At 35.2% G+C, this 18,427-nt stretch overlaps 1 protein-coding gene across 3 annotated transcripts in view; it reads left to right on the top strand.

Annotated features, from left to right (window-relative positions):
- The first annotated feature begins 6,937 nt into the window (after window positions 1-6,937).
- The window catches only part of TENT2 (terminal nucleotidyltransferase 2), a 153,710-nt gene continuing 142,220 nt past the window's right edge, over window positions 6,938-18,427 (top strand). Inside the window, exons 1-3 of one of the 3 annotated variants that reach the window (XM_053701362.1) lie at window positions 6,938-7,260; window positions 10,177-10,296; window positions 17,960-18,212. In XM_053701362.1, the coding sequence (XP_053557337.1) occupies window positions 7,109-7,260; window positions 10,177-10,296; window positions 17,960-18,212 (525 nt within the window). In that variant the 5' untranslated portion in view covers window positions 6,938-7,108. Of the gene's footprint in view, window positions 7,261-10,167; window positions 10,297-17,959; window positions 18,213-18,427 lie in introns of all 3 variants that reach the window. The other 2 variants (XM_053701361.1, XM_053701363.1) reach the window with 2 other exon arrangements.

The following is an 18,427-nucleotide window of genomic DNA, read 5'->3' as shown; positions in this document are numbered from 1 at the left end:
GTGACAGCTGTAATCTATTCTAATGATGTTCTTATTGTACGTAATTCCTAATGGTATATTCTGAGTGAATCGTGATGTTAAAGGGACAGTAAATCCATATTTTATGTTTCATGATTCATAGAGAGAATCTAAGTGTTTTTTTGGCCATAATATCAATGCACATGTATGAATGAATGCCAAAAGTAATGTTTGTGCATCCATTAATGATCATGTGTTAAGCCTATGTAGATATGCTGTTCATGCAAGCATATGAGTTGAATAAATGAAATGCTATAATAGAGGTAAATGAGAGGTGTTTCCAATTGTCTACTATTTGTGAATAATGAAATGTAAAAATACTTTTTCTGTCCGTTTAAATATGATGTAATTTATTAAATATATTTGGGATTGTTGATGGTGATTTGTAGTTGAAATAATGTAAATTTCTATAACAATTTGATGTTGTATTGAATTTCACACAAGTAAAAGCCATAACTCCATAGGAAAATAGTAATTACTTGATCTATTTGTCATAGCGGTACTAACGCAAGAAAGAATGAGTTAGTTTCACAATTGTAACGCTGGCACGTCTTCCCCATAGAAGTCAATGGAGGAGAAAAATGTGTGTAGAAATAAAATCCAACACTTGTTTTGAGCGTAAAGTGAGTGACGACATGTTCTTGTGTGAAAAAGTAGCTAAATCGTGTTAATTTCGTAATAAAAATCTGATTTGTGTATGTAATGTGCTGTATATTGTTTGTATGTAGCGATTAGTGTATGTGAGTGATAATATTTGTAGTTAGATGTAGCTATATGAGTGTCTGTTCCCGTCTGTCAATGTAAGTCAATGGAAAATGGTTTTCTCTGGCTTTTTTTCAAACACCTGAGATCTTGTAACTTTGATCCATTCTATTTTGACATAAGAATATAAAATCGTAAAAAATTAATATAGTGTAGTGTTTGTATGAGTGTAAGTGTAGTTTGTGTACTGTTTTTTTTTTGTGATTTGTGGATGTTTTTGTTAGCCGTATATGTTAACTACTGGGTCTGGGTTGACGTTAATGATTTGAGCAGAGATTAATATTTTTGTTGTGTTACGGAAACTCGTAATACCAGCGGCCGTAAAAAAGCAGTGTTAGGACCGGCCAACGCTGCTTTTTAACCCTAACGCCGAACTCGTAATCTAGCCGAATGATTTTTTTCCTACAACCCTTAGTTAAAAATACTAAGTCCTTCATAAAAGACACTACACAAACCATAAATAATTTTGAAGGCATGAAATGGGAAGACACATACAGGTGGATAACGTGCGATGTTGCAGCACTATACACATGCATCCCTCATATTTCAGGAATTAAAGCCATAGAGGAAAGCATGGATAGAAGTTCTCTTTCTAAATTACAAATTAATTTTATTTTGGCTGGGATAGAGTTCATTCTATCACATAATTATTTTCAATTCGAGTCACAATTCTTTGTACAAACACAGGGTACGGCGATGGGGACCACCTTTGCCCCTTCGTACGCTAACCTGTATATGGACAAATTTGAAAATAGTTATATTTGGGAACAAAATCTGTTTATTGAGCATCTTATACATTACTTAAATATTGTTGATATCATCATTATATGGCAGGGTCAGGAAGATACAGTGAACCAATTTATGAAATGTATAAATAGTAATAATATGAACCTTAAATTCACTAGCAATATTAAAAAGAGAGAAATTAAACTATAGAAAATCCACCGATAAGAATGGTTTTTTACACACTAAAAGGTGGAAGAACAATATACCCTTGGGACAATGTATCAGATTACCATAAAGAGGCCAAAATACTAGACAAAAGAGTCATAGAAAAATGATATAACTATCACCTTATAAATAAAGTGAAAAATAAAGTTTCAACCATGAACAAGTCAGATATGCTTAATCCCACCAATAAAAATAAGAATAACGCATTAGATGAGGTTCGGTTCTTCACGACCTATAGTCAAGGGAGCAGAGATATTGAAAGTATTTTAAGAAAACATTGGAGTGTATTAATAAGTGACCCTATTTTAGGTAAGACTCTTCCCACAAAACCTTTGATTACTTTCAAAAAGAATAAAGACTTTAAGAGAATCTTAGCCCCTTCCAAATTAAGGCCTCTGAAGAAGCCAATGCCATTAGTATCCCTAATACTAATTGGCTGATAAGAGCCAATGGAACATGGCCCTGTAATTACAATAGATGTGGTATGTGTAAACACATAATCAAGGGAGATATCTTTAGTGATACTAAAAATAACAAAGAGTATAAGGTCAAACACAAATTTACTTGTAGGTCAACTTATGTAGTTTATTTGCTGACATGTGACTGCAAATGTTCCTATATAGGAAGAACCAAAAGGATGGTCAAGACTAGGTTCTGTGAACACTGGAACAATGTTAAGAATGAAGTAGACACACATAGTGTACCAGAACATTTCAGGATTTATCATAATTCAGATCCCAGCAGTTTAAGAATCATGGTACTGGATTGGGTTGCTGTAAGGTATGTCAGGAAACATGAGAATCAGGATCTCAACTGCAGACTTGGTTGTTAGTGTAGTGAATGTATCACTAAGCAAACGAACTATCAAAAAATATAGCCCACGTATGCTACAGTGAGAAGTTGTTATGATGTATCAACTTTATGTTGCCGGCAAGGGATCTACTTGTTGCAACAAGTAGCTGAGATAAGTATGGTAAGCACTGTAGCGTATTCAAGAAAACACTTTAGAGGAGTTCTGGCAAGAGGAAGTATAAAAATAAAGAACGTAAGACAATTCAACTTAGCAAATCCGAGGTACAAGCACCTGTTTAAGGTGTGACTAAAACTTATATAGACTTTATGTAATTTTTTGTTCAAATATATAAAAATTAAAAAACACACAACAAAAATACAAATATATATGTATTTAAGAATTTACTCAACACTTATCAAGTATTTAACTTTTAAGGTATTATGATTATTAATATTATTGTTATTTAGTTTTAACTTAACCTCAATGTAATCAATTATTATTATTTTTCACATAAGGTTAAGTCACGGTTTTAGATAATATAGGATGTATTCTGTATAAATAAGTCTTGACATGATCAAGTAGAAAGAAATGTTCATTGACACACGATTTTATATATTTAAATAGGGACAATGCATAGTAACTCTTACAGAGTTTCGTTGTATTATATATTTTTTAATTTTAGGTAGTAGTTTTATAAACCTTTACTGATTCACAAATACATAAGAGATTGACCTTTTAATTATTTCTGAATACAAGCTAGATAGGGTAAGTCATGACAGCTTGATCCATTTTCTCATTCACTATATTTGAGAATGGCGAGTGGTTAACTTATAGCTTTGTCATAGTAGATGTTTACTTTATGATTATTTTGGTTTTAGGATTAACGCCAGTAAATAGTTACTGTGTAATAGGTTTTTAAAACTGTTTGTACTGTATTGATATATTGTCACATTGTATCACGAACCGGTAAAACCGGGAAAGTTTGCAAATGGACTATTTAAGACCGGAGTATTAAAGGGACATTAAAGGGAACCACAACACCTGCTTGAAAAGTTTTTAACTAACTTTCTTTGATTAAGCAAAATAAACTACAATTCTGCATGCAGTCTTCATCTTACTGCATTCTGTTGCAGAAAACAGCTTTATAATTGTAATGATGATCTGCACCCTACAATCTACTATGTCTGCTGCCATATTGTGAAGACTTTCCACTACAGTGGGTCATGTGACTAAAACGGCACCTCTTTCTATTACTAACGCCGAGGAAGCAGAGGGATCACTGCAGTGTCTTCTAAGAACGGCTTCAGTCACTGCTATAATTGTAATACCGAGAGCAGGGAAGGAAGTGGGAGGGGGAGAGGAATGCACAGGGGAAGAAAGTCTCCGGAGACAGAAAGCAAACTCCTGCTGCAGATATAATTGTAACAAGATACTTCTGCATTTATCTACGTTACTTACAGCCCTGAGTCTCACTCCCCCTCTCTGCTTCCTTTCCTGCTCTTGCTATTTATAAAAATAGCAGTGTCTGAAGCCGTTCGTCTTTGAAACTGCAGTCCTCACTCTGCTTCCTCAGTGTTAGAAATAGAAGGTGCCGTGTGAGTCATGTGACCTACTAATGTTGAAGACGCGCGTTACAATATGGGAGCAGACATAGCAAGTGCTAGGCTGCTGATTAAACTTTACATTATGAAGCTGTTTTTCTACAACATAAAGAAAATATGAAAATACAGCATAAATAATTGATAGCTAGTTTATTTTGTACAATTACAACAAGTTAGTTTAGAATATTTGAAGCAGGTGTTGTGGTTCCCTTTAAACCCCATTTTTTTCTTTTATGATTCAGATAGAGGATGCAGTTTTTAACAACATTCCAATTTACTTCTATTATCTAATTTGCTTCATTCTTTAGATATCCGTTGCTGAAGAAATAGCAATGCACAAAGGTGAGCCAATCACACGAGGCATCTATGTGCAGCCCCAAATCAGCAGCTACGGAGCCTATCTAGATATGCTTTTCAGCAAAGGATATCAAGAGAATGAAGCAAATTAGATAATAGAAGTAAATTAGCAAGTTGTTTAAAATTGCTTGTTCTATCTGAATCATGAAAGAAAAAATGTGGGTTTAATGTCCCTTTAAGGCTCCGTAACATACCTCTTGAAAAGTCTGGGTGTCACCAGATGAAACGCGTTGAGGAAAACGTGTCACCGTATCAACGCCAGTCAGATTGTATACCTAAATTAGCCCTGCAATAGACCTCCCCACCACATCGGTGAGCACACTAGGAGAACAGCAGGAGCACTTCAAGGTGGAACAAGAACACTAACCGACTGAGGAGTATATACAGTGATATAATCACTAACTGCATTTTTTATTTTATATCTTGTACGTGCATTTTTAGTTTTGCGCTTCTTTATCTGTTCATTAAAACTTTTACCCTTAGAGGTCCGTTTGGGCGCTTGTGTTTCTCTTTCTATTGTTTTAACTTTAAAATTTGTTAGAAAAAAATGTAATACTTATTGGAAGTTCAGACTTAATGCTATTGCATTGTCTTTGTATCATGCATGTGTTGATTTAGCAAATCTGCTGTATTGACTGGTCCTTTAAGGTAAAATGGCTCCCTTCTTTTTAGAAAAGACATCTGTCAATCCCTGATAAGCCACTCAATACAGTAGAAAAACAAAATGAACACTACATAATAAAATGACAATGCGATTACACTTACTCTGAATTTCAAATAACCAGTAGATTTATTTATTTTTGGACAATTTTTTTATTCTCTCCCATTTTTTCAGCCCCTTGTATCATGTGGCAGACATCAGCCAATCAAAGACTAGTATACATAGATACTCTGAGTTTGTTTCACAGAAAGTGTGCATATAAAAATACTGTGCAAAATTTCATAATGGAAGTAAATTGGAAAGTGTCTTAAAACTGTATGTTCTATCTGAATCAAAAAAGTTTAAAGGGACATGAAACCCAAACATTTTCTTTCATGATTCATATAGAGAATACAATTTTAAACAAATTTCTAATTTACTTCTATTATCTAATCTGTTTCATTCTCTTAGTATCATTAGTTGAAGGAGCAGCAATGCACTTCTGGTTTCTAACTGAACACATGGGTGAGCCAATCACAATTGATATATATATGCAGCCACCAATCAACAGCTAGAACCTACATTCTCTGCTGCTCCTGCGCTTACGTAGATAACCCTTCCAGCAAACGATAACAAGAGAAGGAAGCAAATTAAATAATCAAAGTAAATTGGAAAGTTGTTTAAAATCGTATTCTCTATCTGAATCATGGAAGAAAATTTTTGGGCTTCATGTCCCTTTAATTTGACTTCAGTGTCTCTTTAATGAATCAACAGATGAGAACAGAGAGGTCTATATAACAATCTATTTCACTTCAAAATCAAGATAATGTAAGTTTATGTAACTGTAAACATGGCAATCCAAACATAAAAGGTAGGGGAAGTCACTGTGTCAAAGCTCATGAGTTCAGTATTAAAGCAATGTCAAAATTACATTTTCATGACTCAGATAGATCATGGAATTTTAAATAACTGTCCAGGCCTGGACTGAGCATAGGGTATGTAGGGCATTTTTGGCCTGTGGACTTAGCCCCACCCAGTCACTGGCATTATTATTTGTGCAGTATGTCGAGCCAGCCCTGCCTCTCACTGCCTTGTCCTGTTTGTGAGCCAGGTCAGGGCTGGTCCCACCCTGCTCAGGTGCTTGTTATTTTCATTAACTGTGACTACACAGACTGATTAGCAGTAAGAGGATATTCTTGAGTTAAATGTTAACTTAAATATTTTCCGTTTCTTTTATAACATTTCCATTTTTCCCAAGAATGAGGCTTCAGTTGATCAAATCTGCAAAGCAGCCACTTGGTCTTCTTTGCATACTTTTATCAAATTTTACTATTTTGATGTTTTTGCCTCTTCAGAAGCAGTGGTCACTCAATTATGTTGCCTATAAAAAATTCTTCAGTTTATTTTTTAGATATTAAAAGATTTTATTTTGGATATTATTTTCAGCAAAAAAGCTGTTTATATGTTATCCCTCCCTTTTTTATTTTGTTACTCATGGTCTTCCACATCTTGGGTATTATATCCCATATGTAACAAATCGTGGACTCTCGCCACCTATATGAAAGAAATGAAGCACAGTACAAGCAGGCACAGAGGTGGTAGCTCGTATCCAGTGTGCACATAAAATAAAAAAGTTTGTAGTAAACCCTGGAACCAGTAGGTGGTGATATTCCGTATTTACTAGGGGTAAGCGACATTATCAGGAATTGATATAATCGCTAGCTAATTGGTCTAATTCAGGTCACGTGACGACCCACCGTTACTATGGCAGCTACTGTTCCTCCCATACAACCCCGGAAGAGTTGGACTTTTCTCACGTCGTCATCCTATCACATCTCAGCTAGTGCTCGCCATCTTGTTCGTATGGTTCCTGCTGCCTATTACAACTAATTTCCTAGTTAGTTTTTGTCTGCCGTTCTGTGTGAAAAGTTGACTGGCTGCGGCCTGGCGTCTCCAGGCTGATGTGCGGCCCCTGCCGGGAGGAGCATGTTCCCTAACTCCCCCAGCCAGGGCCGCACGTCGCTCCCTTTGCCTCAGGCCGGGAGCCTTTACAGTAAACTGCCCCTGGGTTTTGTCCCGGATGCACTGAACCCCGAGCAGCTCCTGCATGCGCATATCAACTTCCAGAAAAATGCCAAGTGAGTGAATGAGACTGTAAATCCCTTGGCTCGCAGATACCTAGGGTGATTTTACATGCAATACACATATAAGGCTTGTTTAATTCCAGCGAGAGTGGTTTCGCAGAACTTTTCACCGTTTATAGATCATTTAACGATATAAAAATACTGATCTACAATTTATGTTACTATGTTTTAAGGGTTATTTGATAACCATATTTGTCATTAGGAATTAATATAAATTCTGTAGTATACGCATGAACCAACACGCACGTAATCACACATGCAAAATCTTTGTGAGTGGTTTGGCTGCCCTGTGTTTATTGATATAAATGATGCTGCTTTTTTTCTCTTCATTTTATTAATGACACACTTTTTCTAAATTTGCTTAAAGGGATACTTAGCATTTCATTTTAAGCAATTTTCTGTTTTACTCCTATTATTTTTTTCCATTCTCTTGGTATTTTTATTTGAAAAGCAAGAATGTAATCATAGGTGCTGGTCCATTTTTGGTTCAGCTCCTGGGTAGCGCTTGATGATTGGTAGCTAAATGTAGCCACCAATGAGCAATCGCTACTCAAGGTGCAGAACCAAAAATGTGCTGACTCTAGATTCCTGCGTTTTCAAATAAGGATAGCAAGAGAATGAAGAAAAATGAGTAAATTAGAAAATTGCTTAAAATTGAATGCGCTATCTGAATCATGAAAGGAAAAAAAATGGGTTTAATATCCCTTTAACAAAATGCGAACCTAAACATAAAATGTGATACCCAGCTATTTTGTAAGACAGAATATTTTTTGAGACCTATTTTTATCAAGAGACTAAAAAGAAGTGTTTGTGATTGTCCCATTATTTCTCCACCTAATAATTATATTGATATTTTAGAGGGTTAAACTGCGCCTCCTTTAAAGTTGATATATTACTTTTGTTATAAAAGCACTTTTAACCACTGAAAATATACAGTTGGTTAATAAACACACAGTAAAAGTGATGGTCAGGACCCACAGAGCACCACTTGTCCAGCAGCAATAGTTGCACAACTCAGATGTGCAACTAACATTGCTGATAGGATTTGACTATTAACCAGAACATTGTAACAAAAATTCCCCTTGAATCTGCAGGACAGTCACAAAGTATCTTTCTCTTTAAAAAGGTATGAGAGATTAGTATAAAAAACTGAAACATAAGATTGCTAGAATCTGATAAATTGTGCAGCTGTGATGCTGGCAAGCTTGTGTTTTTTAATCAATACATATAATCTTATTTTGTTAACACAATTTGCAATTTTTTTGTTCTTCAATTGCTGGACTCCATTGAGGCCACTTATGGACGTACATAAATCAACCTCTACACTGAGCAAGTAGGCACCATGTAGAATGTTTCAGGGTTAGGCTTCTGAAGTCTGGTCTGTTCATTTACTGTTCTCATGTAATTTTGAAATCCCACAGTTTTAGAGTTAAATTATGGTAAAAGGGATCAAAATGATGTTAAGTCTTTTAAGCACAAATCTACTCTTAGAGGCGACTTAATGGGATATAAAACATTGTTGTAATAAAAAAGCACTAAGCTATGGGTTATACATAATACAAATTATTGCAATATATATTCATATTTTAAAAAAAGATTTTAACTTTTTTCTTTTCTTTTTTTAACTTAATTTGTGCATTCTCCATTACTTCCTTTCACAGCCCCATAAGGCGGCTGGGATCTCTACAGGACGGTATATATAGCTTGATGTCATACATCTTCTAGTGCAACATGAGCTGGGTTTCTCTAGCATTCACTAAACAGTAACATGAAGTCAGTTTCTTGCCCATGTTCATAAGATGATATAATGTAGACTTAAGTTCTCAGCATGTCATCTCCCTTTGTCATAGGCAGTAGCTAAACTTTTAATTTCTAAGTGCCCATTTTGCAAGAAAACAAGTACTTCTTTTTTTGCTGCTTTTAACACAATCTGTTTCTTATGTTTACTTTGATATATATATATATATATATATATATATATATTACTAAAGGACTGTTTCATATATCTAATACATTAACTTGTTAGACTGGCACTGGATATGCTACAGCTAGATGAACATTTGGGGGGTAGTCCATAAGAGTGGGACTTTATTTTTCAACCATTTCCAGTTGGCATTTTATTTATGACCTTTTGCACTATGAATGAAGATGCATTATTTTAGTGAAACTGATTTGCTTTTTTCCTACTGCTGTATTCTTTTGACATGAAAACTTGTATTAGGCTTAGTAGGATATGACCAGACTACTATGATGAGCTAAGTATCTCGTGTTGTCTTTAAAGTGCTGAAGAAAGAGAACCTAATTTCCACCTAGCAGATATTCTCTAATAAATTGAACTGCACTCCAAACTTTAAATATGTCTGCTAGTTTATTAATCTGTTAGGTACAGAAGTGTTTCAGGTCTCTCATACTGTAGGTTGATGCCTTTGTCAATCATCAACTAAGTTGTTATAAATATTACTGCACACTAATAATTTAGTAAAGGTGTAGACTAAGGGGCGACAAATGTGTTTAACATTTAGGAGCCAGTAAGATTTTTTTTTTTTAGGAGCAGACAGTGGTATTTATATAAAGACAGATAGAATAAAGCAAAAGGTTAGGAACCAGGGGTAAAATTTTAGGAGCCAGTGGCTCCCTGGCTCCTGCGTTTGTTGAGCTCTGGTATAGACGCTTTCAAAAACAAAAGAACAGTCTGTGGTTGAGCAGATACAACCTTACCGCTACTAAGTTTGATCTAAATTTATCAAGTTAAACACTGGTAGTTCACTATTCAAAGTATATTCAAAGGTATTATCTCAAATATAATTAAACATTTGCAATTAAGAGCCTATGTGTGTTCATGCTTATTATACCTGCAAAGCTTCCTACTCTGTGACATTAAGTAATATTTTATAATCTAAGTCTTTCCAGGGTTTTGATGAGTGGAAATCTTTTGACTATGCCTCCAGTAGCACCACCACAATGGTCCTATGGAAATCGCACTCCAGTAATCAACCCAGGATCTTCGTCCTCCCCTTTTCAGAACCGGAAGTAAGTTTTTGATAAATAACTCTTTGCTATGGTAGAGAAGAAATATAAGTTTATGTATATATTTCTATATCTATGTAACGTGTATATAATATCATTTTTTTATTTAAATAAAGCAACATGCAAACAATAATGGGGCTATATTTTACATTAGAAAGTCAGTTTTAGTGGCTTTAGATATTGCCAACTTGTGAGGATTATGAAGCTCTTTGTTGAGAACATATGAGGCCTTGAATATCTTCTTGTTTTTCCCTTATAAAATGCAGCTCTGTTTTCTTTTGAAGAGTAAACAGCTAGGCACATGGGGTCTCATTTGTAGCCACTGTATGATTTGGTCTCACTGGAGTACACCTATATTAAGCAAGCCAGGTCTCCTTGGGATTGTTAGGTATAACCAGATAACCTTAACAGCTTTAGAAGTGTGCCTCCTAAAACTGAATTTCAAAAGTAAAGCTTCAGTAGAAAATGTAAACGACTTTTAGTCACTAGCTCTACATACAAAAACCTAAATTGGTTAGCTCAGTGAATAAATCATTGTTCTAATTTATTTTTTTAAGTATAGAAAGGTCAAAATTGAAATATGCATGAATACATTTAAATTTGAAATAGAAGCCTTTTATATATATATATATATATATATATATATATATATATATATATATATATATATATATATATATATATATATATATATATATATAATTTTTTTTTTTTTTTTTTTTTTTTTATTAGTGACAACACAAAAGATGCATTTACAACACATGGTACAAATATGTCAACAAACAAAGCTAGGGGTTAGCAATAAACATAACAGAACAAATGTTATATTAACATTGCAAATTGAACAATAGAGAAAAGGAGATGCAAATGGCCAGAACTGTGCACATCAACATTACATACATTAACACCGTTACTATTGTATTCAGGTGGGATACGTGAGTAAGACACGCAAATATTTGTTTGAAGCCTAAGTTATATTTAACTAGTCCTCATAATGGGTCTATTCTGGTGAAGAATAGGCAAAAGTCGCCTGCAGCGTTTAGGTGACTATATAAAAGTAAAAAGAGAAAAAACATTACTGCTCTGACAATAGTATCTTGCAGCAACCAGGTGGATATATACAGTATTGTATAATATGGGCAGATACTTAATATGGAAGAATACTCCCATTTTCTTGATCACCCATTGTATGGGCATGCTATCTTATATATTATCAGATATGCAATGGTGTCTTAGTCACAAAATGTGTATATTCCCTCTCACACGCTGCTTCGGCCGCCCTCTCAACTTCTCCCATAATGTAGTTATGTTTTCTATATGATGTGTGTGTTATGAGTGTGCTTGCGTAAGCAGTATAAGCTTGGACCAAACAATATATAAAGTCAATTGAGAGACTAATACTTTCTAACAGAGAATATGCTGGCAATGATACATTACAAGTATGCTATCAGCCTCCAGAGTTTATCTGCAGTTGGAACAAAGCTTTGGCCTCCTCATAGAAGACGTTTGGGAAAGGATTGGTGCATCTTTTCAGCGGATTTGAGTATCTTATAATTGTGTTGGCACAAGGTGTTTTTGAAAAGCTCAGATTCCATATTGAGCCATGTGGCATAGTGATGATTCTGTCTTGCAGTGTAAGATCCAGGGAATTTAATGTCTCAGAGTACACAGTCCCCCGGCGCCCCCCCTCAAGCCCCCGAGGCGGGGGCACTGACTCAGAGTCCTGTCCGCAAGGACAATCTTGATCCAGTGTTGGTAGTATATTAAGAGGTGCTCCCCACTCACCAATAGTGGTATTTATATAATAGTTGAGCCCGAGCCTTATGTCTGGGTATTACTCGTTGTTGTATGCCCCATTTTAGGGTGATAGTGAATATATTTCTGCTCTGGAGAGTCTGGTTGTTGGGAGATAAATATGGCTTGGGGATTGTGCCAGTATGCGTTGTCCATTATCATGTAGTTATTGCCCAGTGTTGTCGGCATGGGTGATGTTGCTAGGAAGCTGTTGAGCATAATGAGCTCTCTGGCTGTCGGCATATTGAATTGATCGACCTCCCTGGACCTTAATGTTAAGTCAGGCCTGTAGATCATAAGATGCTGCAGTGTTGGTTCCTCAGACTTTGCGGGTAGTGCTCTATCTATAAGGAGTTGTAGCTCTTGTTCTGAGGGTGCCCTATCAAAGTTTGAAACATAGTCTCCAATTTATCAAGCTGAAAGTCTAGTGTATTAGGAGAGTCATCGACCCACGTGGCAGCGGTAGAGTTCAGCATCGTCCCTTACTGTACGGTTGTGCTGTGTGGAAATTTATACCTGTTTGAGAAGATGAGTGCTTTAGGTGATCTAAGGTATCAATATAGGCCTAAAGTGCAACCAGTTCTGGCGAAATACCCCGGAAGGCTGGGGGAGTTGCCTGTGAGCTTGCCGACGCTACAGGCCTCAGTTGTCCTGTTCCGTCTTAGGGGGCATTAACACAGCAACTTGGGCTGAAACTTTGTTAGAGAATGTATAAAATGTACAGTATCAATTGTGATGATAGTAGATGCTGTAACTAGAGCGATAATCAGCAGATTGTCTCCTCTCCTGGAGCTCTAGAACGATGCGACGACTCAGAGCCGCTGCTTGGACACCGAAATAGAAGCCTTTTTATGTGATAAGTCAATTATCAAAAAAGCTACTATTAAATATATTACTGTATTTCAACGGCATACTCACTTTTGAGTCTCATCAGTGGTTTGTTTGTATGGCACAAATTAGGTTGACTAATGCAATACACATCGCCACCAGCTCTTTGAGCATGCATGGTGTTTGAATCCTGATGCTTTAGTCACAAGTAGCATATGTGTGTATGCCGCTGAAATAGTAATAACTTTTCATAGAAACATGTTTGTTAATGGAAGTATATTGCAAAAACCATTCTATTTAAAATTGAAATGCAGTCATGCACGTATCAATTTTAACCTTCCTATCCTTTTAACCTCCTTTTTGTGGGATTTACATTTTAAGAGACTACTTGGCTAAAGTTAAGAAATTTAAAAAAAAAAAAAAAAAGTTTTAAACCCCACCCCTCCAACTGAATAAAACTTACTGGCACAGTACACTTCCAGTAATTCTCTGGGTTAAGGCTGAATAAGTTCACATTCACAGACTGGACTTCCTCATTAGTGTGAACATGTACGTTCAAGTCCAAAACAGTTTGTGTAATAAAATGGTATATTTCAAAATATCAGTCTTCCTACATTTGTGCGACAAACAGAAATTCCTAAGCACCTCTAACCACTAGATGTGCATAGTGGAAAAAAACACTCATAATGGGGAAATAAATGCAAAAATCATATATCCCGGGTCTCTGATCAAAAGGAAAATGGGAGTTTTCTACCTTGTTTGTTTTTTGTCTATTTTTCCTGTAGTTTATCTTTTGCAAATTGTATTTTTCTGCTCTCACCAAAGAGAGGCCGGAGAGCAAATGCTGACTTGGAGGAACACCTGAAGTCTTATAACAAATCCCAATTTCTTTAATACAAATTACTTTAGTGTATGTAAGAGGTGACGAAATTGATTTTAATTAAAAACCAGTTCTCCACCACATTCTCCAGTGCTTGCTTATTTGTTTTTATTGCTAAAAACTGACATGCTCACTCTGCCATCACTCACCACTGTGAAGCTGAGACGGGCTCTAAATGGAGGCAGCTGGAGTGTGCATCTTTTGCTTCCTAATGTATAAATCACTGAGGAGTGAAATAGACGTGCTTATTTATGCAGAGGAATATTATTTAGCTTAAAATTAATTGCATTACTTTGTGGGGAGCCTTATCTACACTAAAATCTTTATTATACTAGCAGGGAGTTATGGGACCTCATCACGTGTGTCATTTTAATGTGTTACCTTAACAACCTACACTGTAGTTGCTTGATCAGTGTCATAGCTCATTTTAAAGGGACAGTCAACCATAGAATTGTTATTGTTTTAAAAGATAGCTAATCCCTTTATTACTCATTCCTCAGTTTTGCATAACCAACACAGTTATATTAATGTACTTTTTACCTTTGTGATTACCTTGTATCTAGGAACCTTCTTCCAGCCCCCTGATCACATGACTGTGACTGTTTACAATGCAAAATGCAAGACAATAGATAATATTGTGCTAGATCTTAAATAACTTTCTGTGCCTGAACACAGTGTTATCTATATAGCCCACGTGTACTTTCTGTCTCTTTGTGTTGAAAAGAGATTTAAAAAGCATGTGATAAGAGGCAGCCCTCAAAGGCTTAGAAATTAGCATATGAGCCTACCTATGTTTAGTTTAAACTAAGAATACCAAGAGAAAAAAGCAAATTTGATTATAAAAGTAAATTGGAAAGTCAATTAAAATTAAAAGTCCTATCTGAATAATGAAAGTTTAATTTATACTTGACTGTCCCTTTAATTAAGGGAAACAAGATACAAATACACAGGCTTTTCTCTGGTATCTGTACTTCAAAATAGTGCAGTTTGCTAACAAACTGAACAATCAATGCTTTTAAAGTTGTATTTGTGAGGGAAATGTTTGCAGTGCAGTGGTGACGTTTTTCCTGATGTATAGAATGTAAATATATTTGTTATAAATAAATGTAAAATTATTGTTAATTTTGCCACTTTTAACAGTAAAGTTGAAAAAATAAATACTCAAAGAAGGAAATACTGTTTGTGATTACTATGTCTGCTTATGACTTAATTTCACTGTGTTATGCTTTACTTCACAATTCAGTTAGCTCCTTTTAATTTGGCAAATTTTTACCTCTAACATATCATTTTTTGGCACACTTTCTATAATATTACTATACTACTTTAGAGGTTGTCATTCAGTGACATGCTTACTTGCTGTGTTATAGTATTCCAATTATCCATTAAACTTTGGATACCACTATTATAATTCTGTTTGTATAAAGTCACAATAAGGTTTATAGATGTGCAGTTTTATTAAAAAATAGATTTAATGTTTCAATATTGCTCCTTTTTTAAAGGAGCAAAAGTAATCTCCAGAATGCTGTGTTTTTTTTTTTTTTTTTTAAAAGCAGCAAAAGATCTGCACCAGTCAGTGGCTCTGAAATCAGTACCTGGTTTGTGTCAGAGGTGTCCATCTTTGTATTGGCTGGCTGTATTTTGTTTTTTTCTAAATAATTTTAATATTACAAAGTGTGCAACTATAAATAATTGAGCCAAAATTAACTGAAGTATTTTTAATATAAATATTTTCTATTCACTCTGGCTCTAAACCAGGGGTATTTAACCTTTTTTACATAAGGGGTATGGTGAAAACCATTGAAAGATATATGCAGTTACTGTACGCTTAAAGGGACATTCCAGCCTAAATTGGAATCCACATGGATGCACTAAAGTTTTAAATAGAAGCATTTTTGTAATTGTATTGGCAAAACTGCATCTAATAAAAGCTATAGCTGTTTAAAAAGTGTATTTAAAGGGACAGTCTAGTCCAAAATAAACTTTCATGATTCAGATAAAGAATATAATTGTAAACAATTTTCCAATTTACTTTTATCACCAATTTTGCTTTGTTCTCTTGGTATTCTTATTTGAAAGCTAAACCTGGGAGGTTCAAATGCTAATTTCTAAGCCCTTGAAGGCCGCCTCTTCTCTCAGGGCATTTTGACAGTTTTTCACCACTAGAGGGTGTTGGTTCATGTGTGGCATATAGATAACACTGTGCTCATGCACGTGGAGTTTCAGTGAGCCAACTCTGATTGGCTAAAATGCAAGTCTGTCAAAAGAACTGAAATAAGGGGGCATTTTGCAGAAGCTTAGATACAAGGTAATCCCAGAGGTAAAACGTGTATTTATATAACTGTGTTGGTTATGCAAAACTGGGGAATTGGTAATAAAGGGATTATCTATCTTTTTAAACAATAACAATTCTGGTATAGACTGTCCCTTTAAGTATTCACCACGCACCAGCATTTTAAATATAGCACTTGCTCAGAGAGCCTAAGGTGCATGTACCATTGGGTAATGACTCAATTTGTTAATTGCTGACATAATACAAGCCCCACTGGTGTTCTGAGCAGCTGCAGTATTTTAAATGCTGCAGCACTGAGAATATCTAGCTATGCTTCACATGCAGAGAAAAATGCTAACACTAAAACAGTGATAACGTTTACTAGAAGCATTTTTGCTAATACATGTGTATTGCAAATATGTTTCTATTCAAAGATGTAATTTATCTATGTGCATTTACATTTTGACTGGATGTCCCTTTTAAAGGGACATAATACTTATATGCTAAATCACTTGAAAGTGATGCAGCATAACTAAAAAGCTGACATGAAAATATCACCTGAACATCTCTGTGTAAAAAAGGAAGATATTTTGTCTCAGAATTTCTTCAGCTCATCAGAGTTAATGCTCTGAACAGTTATACTTCAACTGCTTAGCTACGAGTTGAAAAAAAACAACCCCCCCCCCCCCCAACACAACCACCATAATAGCCACTCGGCAGTGCTGAGGTGATGCATTGTTTTGCTGTGATCTCATGAGATTTCACAATAAAATGCCTTAAATTGAATAGGAAAATGACATACTGTGCCTGCACATGCCTTATGCACACTCCCTTGCAAGTCCTGGGACTAGCATTCATTACAGTGGGGTGTGAATACTTATCTTCCTTTTTACATAAAGATGTTCAGGTGATATTTTCTAGTCCTGCTTTTTACAGCTATGCTGCATCACTTTCAAATGCTTCAACATTTAGGTATCATGTTCCTCTTTAATATAACCAAGCCTCAAAAGAACAGTCCTTTAGCCAGCCATGCTACGTTTTTAGCTTGTACATGTACTGTTATCTGCCTTGTGCTATAGTGTAGTAATGTCTTTATAACACTGATCCAGATAGACGCACATTACTAGTTGTATTCTATACATGTGTATTTGCTGCTTGATGAGAAATATTGCATTTAGAATAATAAAAAATATTTTGCTGGAGTCAACATGTTTCAGTTTAGAGGTCTTCATTTTAGTTCCTGTTTCCTGTACTCTATACCATAGTCAAGGTCAATGATTCTTGCTATATCTTAGTTCTACAACAATTTTTGTGAATCTGCAATATAACGATACTTTAGGCCCGCTTTTCTCCTTGTATATAACACACGGTGACGTTCTGTTTAACTTAAATACAGAATGATAATGCAACACTAACAATTCTTTGCTTCAGTTATGTTTTTAACTTATATATAACTACCATAAGCATGCTCTTTAACAAAGCCTCTCTTCTTACAATGTAAAGACGTGCACAGTGAATATGGGTTCTTTTTTGCCCAGATTACCATTTTTACTTTATGTACAATCTAAACTACACAGACAGATTCTACATTTTGAATCGTTATTACGGTAAGCTTTCATTGTTCTAATTTTATCATTTTCTCACTATCTAAAATTTGAGTAAAATGCACACTACAAGTATGATAAAGTCCTATTTTTATTAAATTGCACAATTGTGATTTGACTTTTACAATAATGACTTTCCTATTATTGGAGCTTTGGCTATTAACTATCACACTCATTTTATAATAAACCTTTTGTATTTTCCAGAGTCACTTTATTTTTCTAATGCAAAAACATAATTTGGGTGGTGGTATTTCTGAAATTGAAAATTGTTAAAGGTGTCTTCTTTTTCAGGAGGAGAAGCGATGAAGGAAATGTTCCTTATGATATCAAAAGACAAAGGTTTCAGTCTCCCCCGCAAACGCCAACTATAACCCACCAAGCAGTGCCTTTAAGAGATAATCTCAGATATTCATTTCCAGGGTCTGGTGCATTACCGTTGCTGCAAACACCACCTTCTCCAGAAGTAAATGGATGTACTCCACCTCTATCAGATAACTGGATATTAGAGCAAGAAGAAAATACTTTGCCTGTTGCTAAAGATAAGGTACGTCTGGGAAAAAAAACAAGTAGTACATGATTTAATTTACTGACTAAACTGTAAAGAATATTGTATACATACATACACACACCCATTGCTTATTTCACCCTTCTGTTAAATAAAATGCTATGAGATTGGAAAATGTTTAATTAAGGTTGGTAAAAATAACACCTTTTGTGATTGACTACGTGCAACTGCGGTTCCTGAGTGGGACTTTAACT

The sequence above is a fragment of the Bombina bombina genome, chromosome 2 (assembly GCF_027579735.1).
Source record: "Bombina bombina isolate aBomBom1 chromosome 2, aBomBom1.pri, whole genome shotgun sequence".
Classification (NCBI taxonomy): Eukaryota; Metazoa; Chordata; class Amphibia; order Anura; family Bombinatoridae; genus Bombina; species Bombina bombina.
Note: the sequence above shows the minus strand (reverse complement) of the source record. Positions and strands in the feature narration are given on the sequence as shown.